This window comes from Muntiacus reevesi, chromosome 3 (genome assembly GCF_963930625.1).
Source record: "Muntiacus reevesi chromosome 3, mMunRee1.1, whole genome shotgun sequence".
NCBI classification, from domain to species: Eukaryota; Metazoa; Chordata; class Mammalia; order Artiodactyla; family Cervidae; genus Muntiacus; species Muntiacus reevesi.
In genome coordinates this window covers 140,982,095-141,003,915 of record NC_089251.1, presented here as the reverse complement: position 1 = coordinate 141,003,915, position 21,821 = coordinate 140,982,095, and the positions used below count along the sequence as shown (strand labels likewise).

The window sequence follows — 21,821 nt, the reverse complement described above, 5'->3', positions numbered from 1 at the left end:
CGTCCACCTTCTTTCATCACATCCACTTCACCACTTCAGTCTAACTAGACTGATTGCATAAATGGATGGGCAGATTTTCCCAGTCTCCCCCCCAAATGCGGGGATTATTGGGGTAGTAGCTTCTTAAGATACGCCTGAGAGTCAGTAGAAAACTGGTGACAGGATCCATGTGCTGGGGCAACCACCAGAAGAGCTCTTTGAAAACTACATCTGAGGTTTGAACCTTAGAAATGAAAAAAGATCATTGCTCCACTTAAGAAATATGAGCATCTTAAATGTTTAAAATTTACAGAATAAATTAAATACTAATTATTGCAATCAGTATGAACATAAACTCTTTAATATTAAGACCGAATCAAAGTAAGGGTAACTTTTAAAATTTTTATTGTTTTGGGGAAAAGTAATTATATTTTATTTATTTAATTTTATTTTTTGGCAACACTGCATGGCCTGCAATGCATGCCAGGCATGCAGGATATACCCGACCAGAGATCAAACCCATCCCCCGCAGTGGAAGTGTGGAGTCTTAACCACTGGACCACCAGGGAAGTAAGGTAATTTGGATAGGTTTTCCTAAATCATATTCCTTGCTGATAATCTTTCTCCTTATCCACCTCCCACTCTTACTGTAATAATCCCCTGTTCAGAATCCTTGGTTCTCCAGTGTACCAGAATATGCCACCCCCAAATAAACCTCCTGGGCATTTGTATTATTTTGAACTAAAAGTCATTGAGAGCCAATAGAAGCAGAAAAAGCTCTAAAAATAGGACACAGGTTTTCCTTTTGTAAAGGTAACTTACATTTATACAGGAAATTTGTTTTTACCAATAGTGTCTGCCTCTACCTACTAGGAAGAGGAGGACTCTTAACAACCCTTGTTAGTGGAGAAATCACAGACTTAAATGTGCATAACAAACAAACCCTACTAAACAACCCTTGTTCACCATCTATTTCCTGATCATCTTCTCATAAACTTGCCTCCCCGACCTAGAAGCCCAGAGTCCCCTTTCCTTTGTTTACTGTAAAATAGCTTACAAGCCTGAGTTGTATCTACTTCTTTGAGTTACTCACCATTGGGTGTTCCCATGCACCATACATGTGAATAAACTTTGGTTTGTTTTTCTCTTGTTAATTCTTTTAAACGTCTAATTTACAGGGCCCCAGACACAGAACTTAAGATGGGTAAGGGAAAAAGAATTTTTTTCTTCCCTACAGTTCAGAACCAGGGGGAAAAGGACAGAAAATTACTATAGTTCCACAGTGCAGAAAACCTAGTTTGAGGATTTCACAGGGGCTTGAAGAATAATAGAAACATCCTTAAAGCAGGGGTAAAATATATAGAGACAGTAATCACTTGTACACAAAATAATCCAGAGCCTACATAACCCATTTGCAGAAGACCTTGCTTGGTTACATCATTTTTTACAATTAAGAAGCACATTTACATTAAGGAGGTTAGATTCCTTATTAATTGGATGAAAACAATGTTATATTTGCACATTCTTAAAGCATAGGAAATGATGGAAATCAACTATCGAGTTTTCAGGGCTGCATTTCATCTATGTCTTCATTAAGCACTTGTTAAAGGCCTTAGTAGGCTTCCCTGGTGGCTCATAGGTAAAGAATCTGCCTGCAACGCAGAAGCTTCAGGAGATGCAGTTTCGATCCCTGGGTCAGGAAGATCCCCTGGAGGAGGGCATGGCAACCCACTCCAGTAATCTTGTCTGGAAAATCCCATGGACAGAGGAGCCTGGTGGGCTACTGTCCACTGGATTGCAAAGAATCAGACACGACTTAGCACATATGTATGCACACGTGAAGACTTTAGTGTCAAGCTCTTTTCAAGCTATTGGAGACATAAAGATCACTGAGATATAATCATTGCCCTTGAGAAGCAGCCCAGTGGGAAAAGCACATATCTAAGGCATGATTGCAACAAAATTTGACAAGTGCTATAACAAAGTTATATGCAAGGAGTTTAAGAAGTTTTCAGTGATGAGGAGACTAATATTTTGAGTAAACTGGAAAGACAAACAGTATTTGTCAAGTAAAGGAGAGGCAGTGTGTTGTGGATAGATGTACCTGCACAAGCCAGGAGTGGAGCATGTCAGGTACAGTAAGGATTTTGATATGCAGGAGAGACAAAGCTGGAAGGAGTTTAAGGAAAAATTAATACACAAAGGAAACCACTGGATATCTTTTCATTGAGGGTTATCTGAACCTATAGAGATGTGCATCACTCTCTTTGACTAGGCTACCTTATAATTTTATAGAGATTAATGTCAACTTGTTGACAACTGATCGCAATGCAAATAATTCCTATTTATGGACATGCAAATGAATTCTCTCCTGGTTGAGTGACAACTCCCACCCCTACCCAAGCCACTCTTGGGTCCACCTGCAAATTCATTACAACATTCTTAATCTATCAGTTTGCTCTTTAGTTATTTCTTTCAACTTGTTGTGACATCTTACTGGAGCCCTCTTATAGTTAATAAATAAAAAATTGAATACATTTTTATATTTATTTACTTTTAAGTTACCCATATTTGAGTTACAAATATTTATTTGCTTGCATTCATTTAAATGTGTATAAGTATCATGATTTTACCTCTTTTTGAAAATATAAGATTGGAGAAAGCTTTGCTTGTGATACTAAGGAATTTAGGTTTTATTCTATAGCCAGAAATGGCCAGTGAGGAATTTTAGGCATTTACATTGACATTTGGAAGAGTCACTAGCTGCTGTGTGGAGGAAGAGTTGGAGAAAGGAGAGGCTTGAGTTGGGCAAACCAGTTAGAAAATAATTGCAATAGGTCAGACTACATTCAGATATTACCAGTGGCTAGAGAAGAGAGAGATTGCTTGGAGAACTATATCAAGGTAGAATCGACGCTGAAAGAATAAGATCCTTTAATAATTAATATGACAAATATAACTGGAACACATTTAGAACTCTTGAGCATTAGAGATTTACCTGTTGTAGATCTGTTAGTAGGTTTCTCAAAACCCTTCGAGTCATGCGTGCCCCCAAATCGTGACCTCCCCTGTTATTTTCTGCATAGAGCTGAAAAAGAGCTAGACATATAAGGGGGAAGAGAAACCTTTAATTGAATACTTGCCATTTATCTTTGAAGAGTATGTGCTTTGAATCCTAAACACTTAATTTTTAGGGTCTAATGGGGGAAAGAGGGGTAAGTTATAATTCTTGATTATCCGCTTGCTATTTTGAAGGCTTCCCAAACTAAGTAACTTGAAAAGTAATGAAGATCCACTTACATTTCTAATTTTTTATAATTGAGCACATCGATGGCAAAGACCACGAGTTTGGTGAATGGTGATGGGAGTAGGGACTGCTTTAAGAGAATAAGAACTACTGGTGTCTGAATAATCTCTATACAAATAAATATCAAGGATAACCAAATTATGAACAGTTAGAACACACAGATCAACATTTTGGAAAATTCTGAGTTTTGCTGGGTACAAGCTGAACCAGAGTCATGCGGCAGTGAGGATACAGGAGTGAGTGAAGACGGTCATGTGTTGGAGAGGTCTGGTGGTCACCACACTTCAGACACTCTAAACTCCTACTTATGTTACCTCTGTATTTCGTAAGAGGACTGTCCCCTGAGAGGGTGATCAGAGCGGCGGCTGCAGGTGCAAGCTTGAGAAAACCCGTTCCTGTGCTGCATGGCAACAACAACAAAAAAACAACAGAGGCAAGGATAGGAAAGGCAGGGTTATTCTCTAAAAACCATGACTATGAATGAACATTTCTGACATCATGTTACAAGTTCGCGCTCTTCATGGTCTGTTTTCCTATGTCTTGAATTTGACAGGACTAAGAATTGAATAGAAATATTTCATCCTCCATTATTTATCCATTCATGTGTTCAACAAATGTTTATTGGGTGCTTTCTCGGTACAAAGCACTAGCCTAGGCGCTGGGGACCCAGGGGTGCACCCTCTCTTCCTTGACCAGGTGCTCTCATTTTCTTTAGGGTTCATGGGCCCAGAAAACAAACAAGAGAGACAAAGACCAAAGGGGAGGCAGAATGAGCAAACCTTTATGTTAGAAAAATCTGCCTCTTCTCAGGTCACTACCTAGAGCCTCATCAGCCTGCACCCACCAGCTATGCAGTTCCGAAAGTTGCAGAACAATGTATCAGAGGCAGGTGGGTTGTTAGAGGCAGGCATTGAATATAGAAAGGACAGCCAAAAGCTTAATACTTAAGGAGGCTGAAATCAAGAAAAAAAAAAAATCACTTGAGGACATACTTATATATTATTTGCACGACAAAAAATAAACAATAAACTAGTAAGGAATTTGCCAAATGGTTAAACTGTCCTTGTCTCTAGGATGCAGGCTTTGGGGTGATATTGCTTCTTCCTTACACTTTTCTGCACTTTCCAATTGTTTTATATTCACTGCGAGTTTTTAAAAGTCCATTCTACAAGATGAAGCCAACTGGGTCAAGACCACATAGATAAACAGAGTTGAAGTGGAGCAAAAAAGTGATAAACTCGGGTTCAGTGAAACACATATACACTCACACACACACAACATCACTGACTCCAGAGCATGCACAATCAAGCCTTTGACAAGGTGGAAATGTTTATGTACCTTCCCTCTCCAAGTCATATGTTGAAATCCTAGCTCCCAGGGAGAGGCTGTTTAGAGGTAGGATTTGGGGAGATGACTAGGTCACAAAGGTGGAACTCTCATGAACTAGATTACTCTTACTATAAAAGAGACCCCAAAAGCTCTTTCATTCTCTTCCACCACGTGAAGACACAGCCAGAAGACGGACCTCTGAGTGCCTGCAAGTGGTTTCTCACCAGACCCAAGTGTCTGCAGCTGCCTTTGATCTTAGACTTCCTAGCCTCCAGAACTGTGAGAAACAGATGTCTGTTAAGTCACCTGGTCTATGATATTTTTGTATAGCAACCCAAGCAGACTAAGACAGAGGTTAGCCATTTATGCGCGAGTTATTCAACCTTATCCCACAAACAGAAACTAACAAATGGTTATAAAGAAATAAACAAAGAAGTAAATTACCGGGAACTCATGCTGGGAAAGATTGAAGGCAAGAGGAGAAGGGAGGGAAAAAGGATGAGACGCTTGAATGGCATCACTGACTCAATGGACATCAGTTCAAGCAAGTTCCAGGAGATAATGAAGGACAGGGAAGCCTGGCATGCTGCAGTTCATGGGGTCACAAGGTGTTAGGCACGACTTAGTGACTGAACAAGAAAAAGTGTAATTTTTAGTATCTATAGATGCGTAACTGCCTTAGAAAAAGGTGTGCATGCTTCTCTAGAGTGGAAATGCAGTTTTTATGAAAAATGTGGATTTTCCTCCTTATTGCTTTGCATGAGTCATTTATGTTAGTGAGGTTGTTAAGCATGGACTTCTTTGTTCCCCTTCTGAATGAATAATACATTTGAGGAAAACAAAGAAGCTTTCTTAGACCTCAAACCCTGAGCAAATATTAGACATCCTCAGCTGGTCAATGACCGGAGGCAACTGCACATCCCCTGTTAGATCACAGCTTGATCTCTCACCTGTCAAACATCGTAGTGAGAAGGCTCAGAGTGAGTTCCGAAGCCCTGGGGTGCACCTGTCCTGGTTTTTCCACTCTGACTTTCTGGAACATCTCCTGCAGAGCCTGAAAAAGCTGCTGCAGAGAGAGGGTGCTTTCTCCTGCCTCCCAGAGACGCCGACGTAGTAGGACATGCTGAATCAGAGAACTGCCAATCAGGTCCACTGCAGGAAGCAAAGAAAACACTGCGTCATCTATGATGGGAACAAAAGGCTTCAAAAAAAGTAAACAGCATCTAGTCTATAAGACATTCCTTTATGGCAGCTAGTTTTTAAGGGAGTTACATATGACCACAATTTGGATACAGTGTATTAACCGCTTAGTCCTGTCAGACTCTTTGTGACCCCATGGACTAAGCCTGCCACACTCCTCTCTCCATGGGATTCTCCAGGCAAGAATACTGGAATGCATTTCCTTCTCCAGGGGATCTTCTCCACCCAGGGATCAAACCTGGGCTTCCTACATTGCAGGCAGATTCTTCACCATCTGAGTCACCATCTTGTACATAATTAAGGCATTCCTATGCTGACAGTTGATTTGATTTTGGAAAAGTGCGTTTGTTAGCGAAGGAAAGTTAGAACAATATTCCCAGTATAACCTCTAAGATGTGACTTTAAAGTAGGAAATTAAAAGGTAAAGAAATGAAAAGCTTAAAAACAGCTTTCTGAGGAAATTAGAATACTGGTGATAAGTTGGGGAAAGCATTTTTTATACTCTTTATTAAGTGGATTGAGAAAATTCACCTTTCATGTTTACATAACTTTTTTTCTTGGTGCATAGCCTAGCTCGAGAAGGAATATTGTGTGTTAAAACACACTTGTATTACTTAAAAAACCCAGTGATCTTTATAAGAGAACAGTTGCTGAATTATCAGACTCTTTAGGTCTCACTCTTGCCTTAGTAATATTTATTTTTTTTGCTCTTGGTCCCGTTAGTATTACTACCCTGGAAGGCACTTAATAAAACCAAGGTTGCTTACAAAAAATAATGGTTTATTTCTTACATATTATTTTTTATCACATTCTCCTAAAAATGTTACAAGGCAATGAAGATAAGGGAGAATGAAATAGAACTAACCCTATGGTTTCTTGCAGATGGAGAATGACAGACAAAATGAATAAACACCCACTCGTGCCATCTGAGAGATGGGGATGTCAGTGGCACCAAGAGCTGCTGGCATTTAAAATGCTTCAGCTTGTGCAGTGATAAAACCCCGCGTTTCTGTCTACTTCGTAAATCAACCTCACAGATGAGAAATCTAGCAAGTATAATAAAATTTTTTATTTGCTCTCTGATATCGCTTTTAAGGGGAGAGTCTAAGGAAGTGAGGGGGTAGGTTTGGGGATGTGACTTTAATAAAAACCTGGCTGTAGGTGGTGGAGGCTGCAAACTCTTTTATCATTATTCAATCGCAAAACCTATCACCTCAGCCTGGCTTTCAGTACACAGGAGGCTGCGTCTTCCGCAGAGAGTTCTATACTACAGCAAAACAGATAATAGTGGTGCCCATTCATCTCACCACCAGATTTGGGCAGCAACGCTCTCTAGCTCCCCAGATCCTGCCGCCTGGAGCTCACGATACACTTTATCTTGGTGTCTGGGACTTTTCTTTTTGTTTTCCATTTTTTGTGTGGCTATCTTCTATAGGTAGAAGTTTCCAGCTTCTTCCTGTGTGTACTGTTACTATTTCCCATGAGTATTATTTATACTCACTGTTTCTGATGCCAGGTATAATAAAAAGTTGAAAAAGGTACATCCTCAGATTACACTGCATCAGTTACAGGCATTAATGATGAAGGCTCGTATAACACTGGCTGCTAAATTTCTTTACTAGGAGACAATCTCCAGGAAAACAGCATAATTGAGGGTGAATTTTTTATTGAGCGTATTCTGTCTTTTGTGAATTTCTGGAATTAGTGATTTATCTATATCCATGAATAAAAAAATTTTAGGCCAAGAATTCCTCCTTCAAAGGGATTCTTTCACAGAAGTGCAGTATGAAGGATAGAGAAAAACAGAATTTTTCTGGTGCAGGAACAACTTTTGTTGGTCTTTTGGGTTTTCTTGGCTTGCCTGTACTTCCTTTTCCTGCTTTGCTGACACTTTCTTATCCTACTTCACACCCATGTCCACTCTGAAGCAGTTTGGAAACCACTAGTCTATCTAACCTATTAGGCAGAAAGCAATATATAAAAAAATTTCAACCTTTATATATACACATATATATATATGTAAAAAAATTTCATTTAGATCTGCTATAATAAATGTCATAAATCATTTCACATGAAGTGATTTTTAAATGCAATATAAAACTTATTAGAAATCAACACTTTAGATATGCTGAATGCCTGTTTTTCATAGTCAGGACCCAAGTCATTTTGTTTTGGAGAATTCTTACAGGATAAACATTTTACTATATTTTACCATGTTTTACCTAGTTATAACCATATAGGAGAAGAAATGGTGACATTCAATCAGATAAAATTTGATGCAAAAGAGCAGTTCAGAAAATTCTCAAGAAAATTTTAAACTTTATGGCTTGAGGATTATTCCTCCAAACTTACTTTTGCAGGTTCAGAAAGAGATAGGAGGAACAGCTTAAAAATGCAAATTTTAAGTGGTAGGAGGAATTTAGAAATGTTTATATTTGAATCTACAAGTTTAAGTTATTTTGTGATTTTATTTTGTATCCGTAATGGTATCCTGAAAAATAAACCAAAAAAAAAAAAAAAATTCCAGAAACAAGTAGGAAAAATTTTTTTAAGAATTAAAATTCTCATCCACAAACAATTAGCAAAGCTGCATGTAGTCTGAATACACAGGAGTATCTTACCAACTTCATCTTCTCTGTTACAAGGGGGGTACATGCACAGGTCCAACCTTCTGGATTCAGCAGTCACTCACATGAGGGAATTTTTGGTTCTCTGTGCATTTTACTTTATGTATCAGGGTCAGATTATTTCAATGTTTCAAGAAAGCCTGTACTTACATTGACACAGGGTTTGCAGTGATTGTAATTTGAAGGCCGTTCTATAAGTGGAATTCTCAATACTATTAAGGGCATCTGTAAAGAAAACATGAAATATCATAGATAAAGGACTCTCCCATAAGATAAATCTTGCAAGGAAATCCTAGCAAGCATGTTACGCTGCATAGTCACTAAATCATATCTGACTCTTGGTGGACTGTACCCCCTGCCCCCCAGGCTCCTCTGTTCATGGGATTTCCCAGGCAAGAATACTGGAGTGGGTTGCCATTTTCTTCTCCAGGGGATCGTCCCTGCCCAGGAATTGAACTCATATCTCCTGCATTGGAAGGTAGATTCTTCACCACTGAGCCACCTGGAAAGGCAAGAGAGCATGTAGCCCTGCTTTATTTTGCAAGTGAGGAAAACAAGGGCTATTGCTCTTTCCTGGTACTAAGTCGCTTCAGTCATGTCTGACTCTTTGCAATCCTGTGGACTGTAGACCACCGGGCTCCTCTGTCCATGGGATTCTCCAGGCGAGAATACTGGAAGAGAGTTGCCACGCCCTCCTCCAGGGGATCATCCCCACCCAGGGACTGAACTCGTGTCTCCTGCAGCTCCTGCATTGCAGGCAGATTCTTTAGCACTGAGCCGTCAGGGAAGCCCATTGCTCTTTCCTACCTGGGAGCAAATAATAATGTTCTACAGTATCCTTGAATTCTCTGGTGGTCCAGTGGTTATGACTCTGTGCTTTCACTGCTGAGGGCCCAGGTTCGATTCCAGGTCAGGAAACTAAGATCCCATAAGTTATGAAAGAAAAGAAAGAAAGTGAAGTTGCTTAGTCGTGTTTGACTCTTTGCAACCCCATGGACGGTAGTGCACCAGGCTCCTCCATCCATGGAATTTTCCAGGCAAGAGTACTGGAGTGGGTTGCCATTTCCTTCTCCAAAAAGTTATGAGGTGCGATCCAAAAAAAAAAAAAAAAGGTTTCCAGGGGGTGTTAGCAGTAAAGAACCCTCCCGCCAATGCAGGAGAAATAAGAGACATGGATTCAATCCCTTGGTCAGGAAGACCCCCTGGAGAAAGAGTAATCGTGGGCTTTCATGGGTCACCATCACCATTTCTACCAGCATCATCTAAAATGATAGCAAACACCTGTAACATGGCAACCCACTCCAGCATGCTTGCCTGGGAAATCCCAAGGACAGAGGAGCCTGGTGAGCTATATGCTCCATAGGTTCAATTTAGCGACTTAAACAGCAACACTATCCTAGGCTGCAGGTGGCTCTAGAGAGCAACCTCAGTGCCCCACATTAAGTAAGCAATCCCCCAACGAGGAGGGCTCCTCTATGAAGCCATCCGCTTTTTATATAAAAATAAAATGACCTTGTGAAACAAAACAATAAGACAAAAAACTATCTGTAGAATATAAATTGTTAGCATATTCTACTCATATGTACACACATATTTATGCACCTATGAAAATGACTAAAAACCTATCCATCCATTCATTTAGCATATTTTTTTGAGTTCTTGCTATATGACCCTGGCAGAAGTCCAGGCTCTTGAACATAGCAGTTAACAGATAAAAATTCTTGCCACAAGGAGCTTAATTTCTAGTGGCATTCATCAAAATTGTTAACACTGTATCTGTGAGTGCTAGAATTCTTGGTTATTTTCTTCCTACTTGTCAATATTACCTAAATTTTTGGTGAAGAGCACATGTTACTTTTATAATCAGAAAAGAATTATTAATATACCTTCTTTTAACACCACCAGCATCACTACAAAAGTGGCTAGCATTTCTGAGCACTTACCAGGCACTGAGTATGTATTCACCCCTTTCACAGTGTGGAGAAGAGAAAGTGCTGGAGCCATATCTAGGTCCATTCTTTCCTTTTTTCTTTGGGGAAACTAGTTTACTTTGATCTTCAGTGTATTCATCAGATTAACAGGGATCACATTACTCTCCTCCTAGGGTATTCACATGATTTAAAAAAGAAAATACAGATAATCATCTCTCTTACTTCTGCTGAAGACTTACAATTTAATTTGTTTCACTGATCTTTCAAATTTGAATTTTGTTTAAGAGACATATAACAACCTCAAAATAGAACTTTTGATTGGTTGAGACTGAAATGATTAGTCTTCATTTCTAGAAAAAGGAAAATCTAAAAGAATGCCACTGACCACTGAATTCATATTATCTAGACTTAAAATTCTCAAATTTAGAATAAATAAATAAATAACCTACATAAACATGAAAAAAAAAAGTTCTAGTTTAACCATTTAAACTGATTTCATGACACATAAATGGGTTGCAAGTCACACTTGGACGTTACAGGTGCTTGCTATCATTTTAGATGATGCTGGTAGAAATGGTGGTGGCGACCCATGAAAGCCCATGATTATTCTTTCTCTGACTCGGCACTCCCACACTGCCACAGCTGACCTCTCTCCCAGCCCATGGCCTTCTCTATTTTGCCTTATGCTCATTTCTCTCTAGTGGCCAATCTTTGATGGGATCTTCTTGCTTGAATCATCTGTGTCTTCAAAGGAATAGATGATATATATTTGTTAAATGAATGTCTGAAGGAATAGTTGTAGAAAAAAACACCACAAATTTAGAAAGTATCTCTCAAGTTTCTACTATGTGTGAAAGCTTGCTTATAGAGACATCTGTAGTTAAGGCAACATAAAATAGCTATTCATATTTGTTTATATATTCATTAATTTGTCCCCCTCTCGTGTACACAAAATACCCAAGATTTGAGTGACTATGAGGTCCTAGGTATTATGCTGGGTACTGAGGGCATTACAGAAAAACAGGAGTTCTCAATGTCAAGAGAGAAACAAAATATATAGGTTTATAATAGGGTTATAACAGGAGATACAAAAAGTGAACAACAACATTTTAGGAATCAGTGAGCTAAAATGGACTGAAATGAGTGAATTTAACTCAGATGACCATTATATCTACTACCATGGGCAAGAAACCCTTAGAAGAAATGGAGTAGCCATTAAAGTCAATAGGAGAGTCTGAAATGCAGTACTTGGGTGCAATCTAAAAAACAACAGAATGATCTCTGTTCATTTCCAAGGCAAACCATTCAATATCACAGTAATCCAAGTCTATGCCCCAACCAGTAACGCTGAAAAAGCTGAAGTTGAACAGTTCTGTGAAGACCTACAAGACCTTTAGAACTAACACCCTAAAAAGATGTCCTTTTCATTACAGGTGACTGGAATGCAAAAGTAGGAAGTCAAGAAATACCTGGAGTAACAGGCAAATTTGGCCTTGGAGTACAAAATGAAGCAGGGCAAAGGCTAACAGAGTTTTGCCAAGAGAACACATTGGTCATAGAAAACACCCTCTTCCAACAACACAAAAGAAGACTCTACACATGGACATCACCAGATGGTCAACACCGAAATCAGATTGATTATATTCTTTGCAGTCAAAGATGTAGAAGCTCTATACAGTCAGCAAAAACAAGACCAGGAGCTGACTGTGGCTCAGATCATGAACTCCTTACTGCCAAAATCAGACTTAAATTGAAGAAAGTAGGGAAAACCACTAGACCATTCAGGTATGACCTAAATTAAATCCCTTACGATTATACAGTGGAAGTGAGAAATAGATTCAAGGGATTAGATCTGATAAACAGAGTGCCTGAAGAACTATGGACGGAGGTTCACGGAAGCAGTGATCAAGACCATCTCCAAGAAAAAGAAATGCAAAAAGGCAAAATGGCTGTCTGAGGAGGCCTTACAAATAGCTGAGAAAATAAGAGAAGCTAAAGGCAAAGGAGAAAAGGAAAGATATACCCATCTGATGCAGAGTTCCAAAGAACAGCAAGGAGAGATTAAAACAAAGCCTTCCTCAGCGATCAATGCAAAGAAATAGAGGAAAACAATAGAATGGGAAAGATTAGAGATCTCTTCAAGAAAATTAGAGATATCAAGGGAATATTTCATGCAAAGATGGGTTCAATAAAGCACAGAAATGGTATGCACCTAACAGAAGCAGATGACATTAAGAAGAGGTGGCAAAAATACACAGAAGAACTATACAAAAAAGATCTTCTTGACCCAGATAACCACAATGATGTGATCACTCATTTAGAGCCAGACAACCTGGAATGCAAAGTCAAGTGGACCTTAGGAAGCATCACTATAAACAAAACTAGTGGAGGTGATGGAATTCCAGTTGAGCTATTTCAAATCCTAAAAGATGATGCTGTTAAAATGCTGCACTCAATATGTCAGCAAATTTGGAAAACTCAGCAGTGGCCACAGGACTGGAAAAGGTCAGTTTTCATCCCAATTCCAAAGAAAGGCAATGACAAAGAAAGTTCAATTTACCGCATAATTGCACTCATTTCACACGCTTCTAAATAATGCTTAAAATACTCCAAGGCAGCCTTCAACAGTACATGGACTGTGGAATTCCAGATGTTCAAGATAGATTTAGAAAAGGCAGAGGAAGCAGAGATCAAATTGCCAACATCCGTTGGATCATAGAAAAAGCAAGAGAGTTCCAGAAAAACATCTATTTCTGCTTTATTGATTACGCCAAAGCCTTTGACTGTGTGGATCACAATACACTGTGGAAAATTCTCAAACAGAATGGAATACCAGACCACCTGACCTGCCTCCTGAGAAATCTGTATGCAGGTCAAGAAGGAACAGTTAGAACTGGACATGGAACAACAGACTGATTCCAAATTGGGAAAGGAGTACGTCTAGACTGTATATTGTTACCTTACTTTTTAAACTTATATGCAGAGTACATCATGAGAAATGGTGGGCTGGATGAAGCACAAGCTGGAATCAAAATCGCCGGGAGAAATATCAGTAACCTCAGATATGCAGATGACACCACCCTTATGGAAGATAGTAAAGAAGAACTAAAGAGCCTCTTGATGAAAGTGAAAGAGGAGAGTGAAAAAGTTGATTTAAAACCCAACATTCAGAAAACTAAGATCATGGTATCCAGTCCCATCACTTCATGACAAATAGATGGGGAAACAATGAAAACAGTGACAGACTTTCTTTTTTGGTCTGCAGATGGTGACTGCTGCCATGAGATTAAAAGACTGTTGCTCCTTGGAAGAAAAGCTATGACCAACCTGGATGGCATATTAAAAAGCAGAGACATTACTTTGCCAACAAAGGTCCATCTAGTCAAAGCTATGGTTTTTCCAGTAGTCATGCATGGATGTGAGAGTCGGACTATAAAGAAAGCTAAGTTCCAAAGAATTAATGCTTTTGAACTGTGGTGTTAGAGAAGACTCTTGAGAGTCCCTTGGAGATCCAACCAGTCCATCCTAAAGAAATCAGTCCTGAATATTCATTTGAGGGACTGATGCTGAAGCTGAGACTCCAATATTTTGACCACATAATGTGAAGAACTGACTCATTTGAAGAGACCCTGATGCTGGGAAAGATTGATGGCAATAGGAGAAGGGGATGATAGAGGATGAGATGGTTGGATGGCATCACCGACTCGATGGACATGAGTTTGAGCAAACTCTGGTAGTTGGTGATGGACAGGGAAGCCTGGCATGCTACAGTCCATGGTTTTGCAAAGAATTGGACACAACTGAACTGAACTGATAATAGGACTAAACACATAGGAGTGCAGACAGATGATTTCTCAGGGGAGATGAAGTGAGAGCTGACTCTTGAAGGAGAAATAGGAAATCTTCAGGGCATTAAGTCAGGTGAAGGGTTTGGGGGAATGGCATTTTCCAGGTCTAGGAAGAGCTGGTGCAAAGGCACAGGTGTATGGGGACCAAGGAGATTAGTCTGGCTGATCAGAGAACTGGGGGAGGGATGGCATGGGGTAGGTTGGTGTGAGTTCGTTAAAGAGCTTGCAGTTTTCTTGCAAGCATGGAATTGATTGATGCTGTTGTTATTTAGTCATTAAGTCATGTGTCCCTGTGGACTATAGCCTGCCCAGGCTCCTCTGTCCATGGAATTTCCCAGGCAAGAACACTGGCGTGGATTACCATTTCCTTCTCCAGGGGATCTTCCTTACCCAGGGATCGAACCGGCATCTCCTGCATTGGCAGGTAGATTCTTTACCACTGAGTCACCAAGGAAGTCCTCCTGGGGATTGATAGAAACTTTATAAAGCTCACTCCATCAGCTGTGAAGAACAGATTACTGGTGAAATTAGAAATAAGAATTTATTTCAATGACTCAGGTCCAGATGATAGGATTGATCATAATTCAGCCACAAGGAAAAGTTAATGAATTTCAAAAGTAGCAGAAATATTACAGAACTAGAGAAATGACACGTTCTCTGGCCCACAATGCAATAAAACTAGAAATAATCAATGAAAAGATTTTTTTTTAAAGTTGTCATTGTGAAACATATTTTAAACTTTTTCTAAATATCATGAGGTCAATTTAGAAATCAAAGTTGAAATTTAGCACTATCTAGGGACTAAAAAGATGAAAAAAAAATGACTCTCAATACTATAAGTATCTAAGCTGCAAAACCAGAATAGTAATAGAATTGGTTGGGGGAGACAGGAACTGACTTTTTTGGTAAGGAAAGTAAATTAAGCAAACAATTGACAAGAATAGAGAAGGAAAAAATATAAAACATTAGAAATGAGAAAATCTTTATATTTACAGATACAGATAATATTTTAAAATGGAAAGAAGTTCTGTATAATTTTATACCAACAAATTTGAAAACATATATGCAATAGAAAATAGACATCATCAAAATTCACTAAAAATAGTTGAAAGATTAGTTACTACAGAAGATTTTTAACAAGGAGAAACAGCCTTCAAAGATAAACAACCATAAGAAGAGATGGTTTTCCAGGCAAATTCCTTTAAACTTTCAAGGAATTGGGGAATTAGTTTTATACAACTCTTCTAAAAACTGGAAATACTCAGAAAATTTCCCAGTTTATTTTAGGACACTGACATAACTGTAATACTAATATCTGATAAAGATTTATTGAAAAAATTACACTGTTATAACTGAGAAAAATTTAACTGAATTAAATTCTGGGTTGAAGCTTTGAAGGAAATTGGTGTAACTGGCCAAGGAAAATTGTCTAATATGGAATTGTTCCAGTATCAACTCAAAAGTCTAATGTATCATCTAACTTTCCCCTAAATCAGATATATAAAAAAAAAAAACATATCTTATATAAGGTGAAAGCAAAGATAAACATATCAAACATTTTCAAGAACATATTAAAAATTATGTTCCAGTATATATAAAGATTTATTTTAGGAATTTAAAATTTATTCAACAGTTGGTTTATATATTAAAAGAAGGAAAAAACCTATTGAATCAGTGAATTCTCAGAATATGTTGGTTAAAGCCACTTTGATTTTTAAAAACTGATCTTGATACATGATACATGGGACATGATCTCAGAAGAGAAGGAAACATACTTAAAATGTCAGAAATAAAAGACAAATTTTAATAAATGTGGTAGACAAAAGATACCCCAGTTCAACTAGGAGAAGAATTGGCCCCACGCCCATGTCACCACTATGAGCCTGTACTAGTCTGAAGCAGAGAGACAAACCTCAGGGCATCAGGGCCACCTCTGTGCCCTCCACACTGTGCCAGACGGGGCAGAGTCTCCTGGGTAGATCTTGAAGGACAGCCCTCCAGAATGTCAGTATCAGTCCATTGGAGCTGGTACGTAATAATAGAGTAGGAATTTATTTGCTGTCCTTGTTTTGGAATTCTAATCTACAGAAACATAAAAAAAAAAGAGTTATGAATTTCGGGAAGGAAGAGATTTATGGATGATCTCTATTTAGATAATTCATGATGATCATCTGCAAGTTGGTTGGATTTAGGACAATTGCTGGAGAATCAAGAGCTCCTTTTGTATCAGTGGTTTTCAAATTTATCTTGCCTCAGATTGCTGATCTTACCCCCAGAGTCTGGAGTGGGTCTGGGAATTGCATTTCTAATCTCAGGCGATGCTTGTGCTTTCAGTCCTGGAACTATAATTTGAGGACTATTGTTTTAAACTAACAATAATTAGAATAGGTAATTTTAACATCTAAAAAAGTCTAAAGTACAGGAAACAATGTACAAGACCTTATAAAGTTTTATTGAAAGACATTAAAGATAATATGAATACATGGAGACATCTACTTCCTCCATTCCTGGATATTCCTGGATAGGAAAGCTCAATATCACAAAAATGTGAACTCTACTCCAAATGAATCTATAAATTTAAACTAATGTAGTGGTTGGTGGTTTAGTACCTGTATTGTGTTCAACTCTTATGACCTCAAGGGCTGTGGCCCCCCAGGCTCCTCAGTCCATGGGATTTCCCAGGCAAAAATACTGGAGTGGGTTGCTATTTCCTTCTCCAGGGGTTTCTCCCAACTCAGGGATGGAACCCAGATCTCCTGCATTGCAGGCAGTCTCTTACGTTGCAGGTAGATTCTTTACTGACTGAGTCACCAGGGAAACCCAAAATTTAAGGCAATTCCAACCCCAATTCCAGTTATCATTTGGAACTTGACAAAACAATATAAAATTAATCTGTAAGAATAAATGCAATGTGTATTTATTTCAGGGAAAGATAGGGTAATGGAATAGGAAGGAATCAGAAACTGACCTATGTATACAAAGGGTTTTAGCATATGATAAATATGATATTTTAACTCAATGAGAATCAACAACTTCCTTTTATATTGGTGGTTTATATCAGTGGTTTATACCAATGAGGAAATGATAGTTTATTTAATAATAATGTTGAGACTATCGGATGTATAACTCTTTCAAAAAACATGATATAGGTACCACAGTTCAGATCATAAACAAAAATAATACCAGAATGTACTACAGAGTTAAACATGAATTTGTAAAACTCTCTATCAAACTTTATTTATCTGGGGACAGGAGTACATTATGGGAAGGGTTTAGTTTTTTACTTTCTGTAACATGATAGGGATCTGAATGGAGCTAGTGAGAGAAAATTGCAGGGAAATATGAGGCATAATTTGCTAGTGAAATTGACAGGGATTTATGGCTGATTGATTGTGGGAGGGAGTTCAAGTGTAGGAAATAATGGGGGAGGAAAAAGTTTGCACATAGAGGTGGAAGGGGGATTCATTTTTTAACCTCTGAGTTTGAGGTTTCTACAAGACAGCTGAATGGGGATGTCTAGTAGGCAGTTGGAACCTCCTCTCAGACACTTGGGAATCCAGGAATGTGGAACATGGACTTGGCCCCTGAGGCCTGGGCTTGAAATGCAGGGCATGGTCCTTGAACTGCAGAGCCTGGAACTAAGGTGATCTGAGAGATCAGGTATACATGTCGGTCAAGATGTCTTTCTGAGAAGGCTTGGAGATCAAGCAGAGGCCAGGCGAAAGGTAACAGGTCAGAAACTGGGAATGCTGGGCTACAGCCAGAAGGTTCCACACGGTGGGGAAAATAAGAAGCTTAAAGAGATTTCCTAGCATCATGAGTAGCCATGAGAACCTTTTAGAATATTGCTGTCCAATAGGAGAAATACAGTATGTGTCAAATATGCCAGCTTAAATTTTTAGCAGCTACATTTTAAGATGAAACAGGTGAGATTAATTTTAATGTATTTCATTTGATCTAATCTTTGCTCAGTGGGTAAAGAATCTGCCTGCAATGCAGGAGATGCAGGAGATTCAGTTTTGATCCCTGGGTCAGAAATATCCCCTGGAGAAGGGACTGGCAACTCGCTTCAGTATTCTTGCCTGGAAAACACCATGGACAGATGAGCCTGGCGGGCTACTGTCCAAAGGGTCACAAAGACTCAGACACGACTAAGCAAGCAGGCAGTCTATCAAGTTATTATTTAACATGTGACCAACATGCTGATGCTGAAGCTGAAACTCCATTACTTTGGCCACCTGATGTGAAGAACTGACTCATTGGAAAAGACCCTGATGCTGCGAAAGATTGAAGGCAGGAGGAGAAGGGGACAACAGAGGATGAGATGGCTGGATGGCATCACTGACTCGATGGACACGAGTTTGAGCAAGCTCTGGGAGTTGGTGATGGACAGGGAAGCCTGGCGTGCTGCAGTCCATGGGGTCTCAAAGAGTCGGACACGACTGAGCGACTGACTGAACTGATGTAACCAACATAAAAATTATTAAGATATTTTCTATTGTTCCTGTCTTTTTTACACTTGTAGCACATCTCATTTTGGACTAACCATATTTCAAGGGCTTGATAGCTACATGTGGCTAGTGGCTACCAGGCTGACAGCTCAGTTTTCGAGAATACTGGCTGGGCGAGGAGAGCTGTTTAGGGTGCTGAACAGGCCTCGATTTTTGATTCTGTGTCTGGAGGTCAGGGTTGCTATTTGGGATGGGATAGAATTTAGGAGTCAGCGGCGCTGGCTTTGGGCAAAAGCATGTTCAACTATTAGGCTGTCTAAGAAAAATGCTTTAAGTGAAGATAAAATTAGGCTAAGTAACAGTATGCCTGAGAAACATAATCACTTAAGTAACAGGAGGAAGAGAAACCCAAGAGGAAGGACAAGAAGGGAAAGCCAAAGAAAGCAGCAGAGCAAGCTAGTCCTCCCTTGGGTCATTAATTAAACAAGGTAATAAGGCCTCTTTGAGCTGTTTTCTCCCACAAGCCATTGCAATACAGCTAACTGATACAATCCCTGAGGTAGAGGCAGTGGTTGGGAGAAGATACATAGGTGAAGGAATTAGCTCTGGTGAGAAGCTCATTCCCTGAGAGGAAGAAATATATGGAGATGATGATGGCTAGGGAGAAGAGGGCATTCTAAGGGCTTCTGTTTTCTTTTTGAGGTGAGGAACAAATTCACTCAGAATTAGGAGGAGGCGGTGAGCAGAAAACTTGAGGAATGATGAAGATTTGAAATTGGTGCGGCAGCCGTTGAGAGAGGCGACCAGTCACACACTTTGGAAAGAACCGCCAGGCAAGATTTCAGATGCACACAAGCTTTGAGTCCAGGAGTGACTTGTATTGATTATGCTGAAGGGAAGACGCCTTGAGGAAAATAAAGCTATTTTCAAACGTATTGTCAGCTGATTACTATAAAACTCAGGCAGTTGGGAATAAGTGGTCTGTGTGCTAGAGAAGTGTTTGTGACTAGAAACACAGTAGGCGCTAAACAAAACAAAACAAGGACTTATTGGGGGGAAGGAGGGAGATTTCATTGGTTCAAAAACATGTAGCAGGATAAATTATGGTGATTTTAATTCCTTCCTTGTTCTCACAGTAGTGGGAGAATTAAAAGAATGAAAAGGCAATGTTTCCACCTCCATTTCTGTGTGTGTTCCGAGGCTTAAGTTCTCTTTACTCCTTACCATCTTTTAAGGGGCCAGGGCTTAGGGGGCCACCCCGAATTCAACCCACTCAGGCCTTAGTATGAAAGGCCCATCCAAGAATCAATGCCATCCACGCCCGGGAGAGTTGGAATCAACACTACTACAATTACATGGGCTAAGAGCAGGGGGATGTTGTTCTTCCACAAGAAAATAGGTGCACTGCTTCACCAGAAGAAACTGACTGGATGCAGGACGGTCAGCAGAGCAGGTTGCCTCTGAGAGGGACTTTTCTGTGGTAAATATCACCTGGCTGGTTCGCCCACAGCCTGAATCTCAACCTCTTCCACTGTCCTGGCCCCTCAGCCCTAACCCATATACATCCAGACATTCTAGAATCTCCCTTGCCTTTGAAAACCAATCTTGATGTTAGTGTTGTTCTAGCTATGACTCTCTTTTCCCTGGGGTGGGAAAGAAGCTAACTGCTGGACAGGTAAGTGGGAGATGCCTAACTGGGGTTAAAATCTGTGGGCTGATTCCAGGGCTGCCCTTACTATTATGAGCAGTTTCCTGGGTGGAGGGAATGACTGTGTGGTGTCACCAGGGAGACCAGCCACTAGGCTTGGCAAGGATTTCTGTGTCCAGTCTTGACATGGAGTCCCATGTCTTCAAGTGGATTCCAAAGGCAAAGAGCAGGGTGAGTGGCAGCCACGATGCCACTTCAGACCAGATGTTTTGAACACTTGAGACCAGATTTTCAGGATTAAAATCTGAGTTATTTCTGTTATAAGATGGCTGTTTCCCAGACAACTCAGTCTAAATTTCATACCAAGCGATGATTTGATTTTGGTTCAGAAAGGACTGTTTCAGGACTTCCCTGCTGGCCCAGTGGTTAAGACTCCATGATTCCAATGCAGGGGGCATGGGTTCAGCCCCTGATCAGGTAACTAAGACCCCACATGCTATGGGGCGAGGCCAAAAAGTAAAAAACAAACAAACAAGCAGATGTTTCTTGCCCTTGAGTGGTGTGGCTTAAAGTCCTAACTGTTCCACCTGTGGATACTGAGTGCTGGGCACTATTCTAAGCCACTCAAGGGTGTTATGGCACTGAACCAGGTCAGACCCACTCTTGAGGCCTTGGAGCACACCTCTGACCTGTTTCTAAACATACACTGATTCAATGATCAATATACGATCATGAGTCCTGACCCAGGGAACGAACCCAGTTCTCCTGTATGGCAGGCAAATTCTTTACTATCTAAGCCACCAGGGAAGTCCCAAAGACACCTACCTCTGGGGAATGTGGGCTGTGCCTAACACTGTCATTAAACAAGATAGCTTACTTTAAAACCCTCCATATTTTTAAAATTCTTTTTTGAACAGGTATAACCATATCAGAGACCTACAGTTTAACTCTTCTGTTTACTATTTCCTGAAGTTTTAAAAAGGCTTAGCTTTCAGTTAAGAGTCCAGTGTTAGAGAAGGGAAGAAGTCACCCCTCTCTGCTCCATGTCTGGAGAAGGAAAACACATGGAGAGTAGCCACCATCGTGTGGAAATGACTTATAAAAATGTAATGTACAACATTGGTTTTCCTTTTGGAAAGTGGCCAAGTTTCGTGCCCTGATTCCTCTCAGATGCACCAAATGAACACAAAGAATCAGGAAACTAGGGAGTCTGCAGGTTCCCAGATGCTGCTCGTGGTGGAAGAGTGATTCTACGGCTACTCCACCATCTGGCCCATCACACTCCTGTCAAATTATGTTTTGCAGTGTCATCTGATGAAGCTATGCAGCATAACATGGCAAGCTGTGATAGAGTACGTGGGGAAAATGAATGAGTATCCCAGGTGATTCACCAGCAGTCCTGCTTCCTCAAGGCTTTTTCTTTCTTTTTTTTCTCCTGCTGGTAGGAGAAAACTCAAGAAAAGAAGAGAAATTGCTGGATGTATCAGACCCAAAGCTATAA

The 21,821-nt window shown here is 39.8% G+C and overlaps 1 protein-coding gene across 1 annotated transcript in view; it reads right to left on the bottom strand.

Moving 5' to 3' along the window:
- Positions 1 to 21,821, bottom strand: part of DYTN (dystrotelin) — a 73,900-nt gene that overhangs the window by 50,726 nt on the left and 1,353 nt on the right. The window contains 4 exon segments of the mRNA XM_065928926.1: positions 2,978 to 3,078; positions 3,601 to 3,686; positions 5,566 to 5,767; positions 8,593 to 8,667. Coding sequence (XP_065784998.1) covers positions 2,978 to 3,078; positions 3,601 to 3,686; positions 5,566 to 5,767; positions 8,593 to 8,667 — 464 coding nt within the window.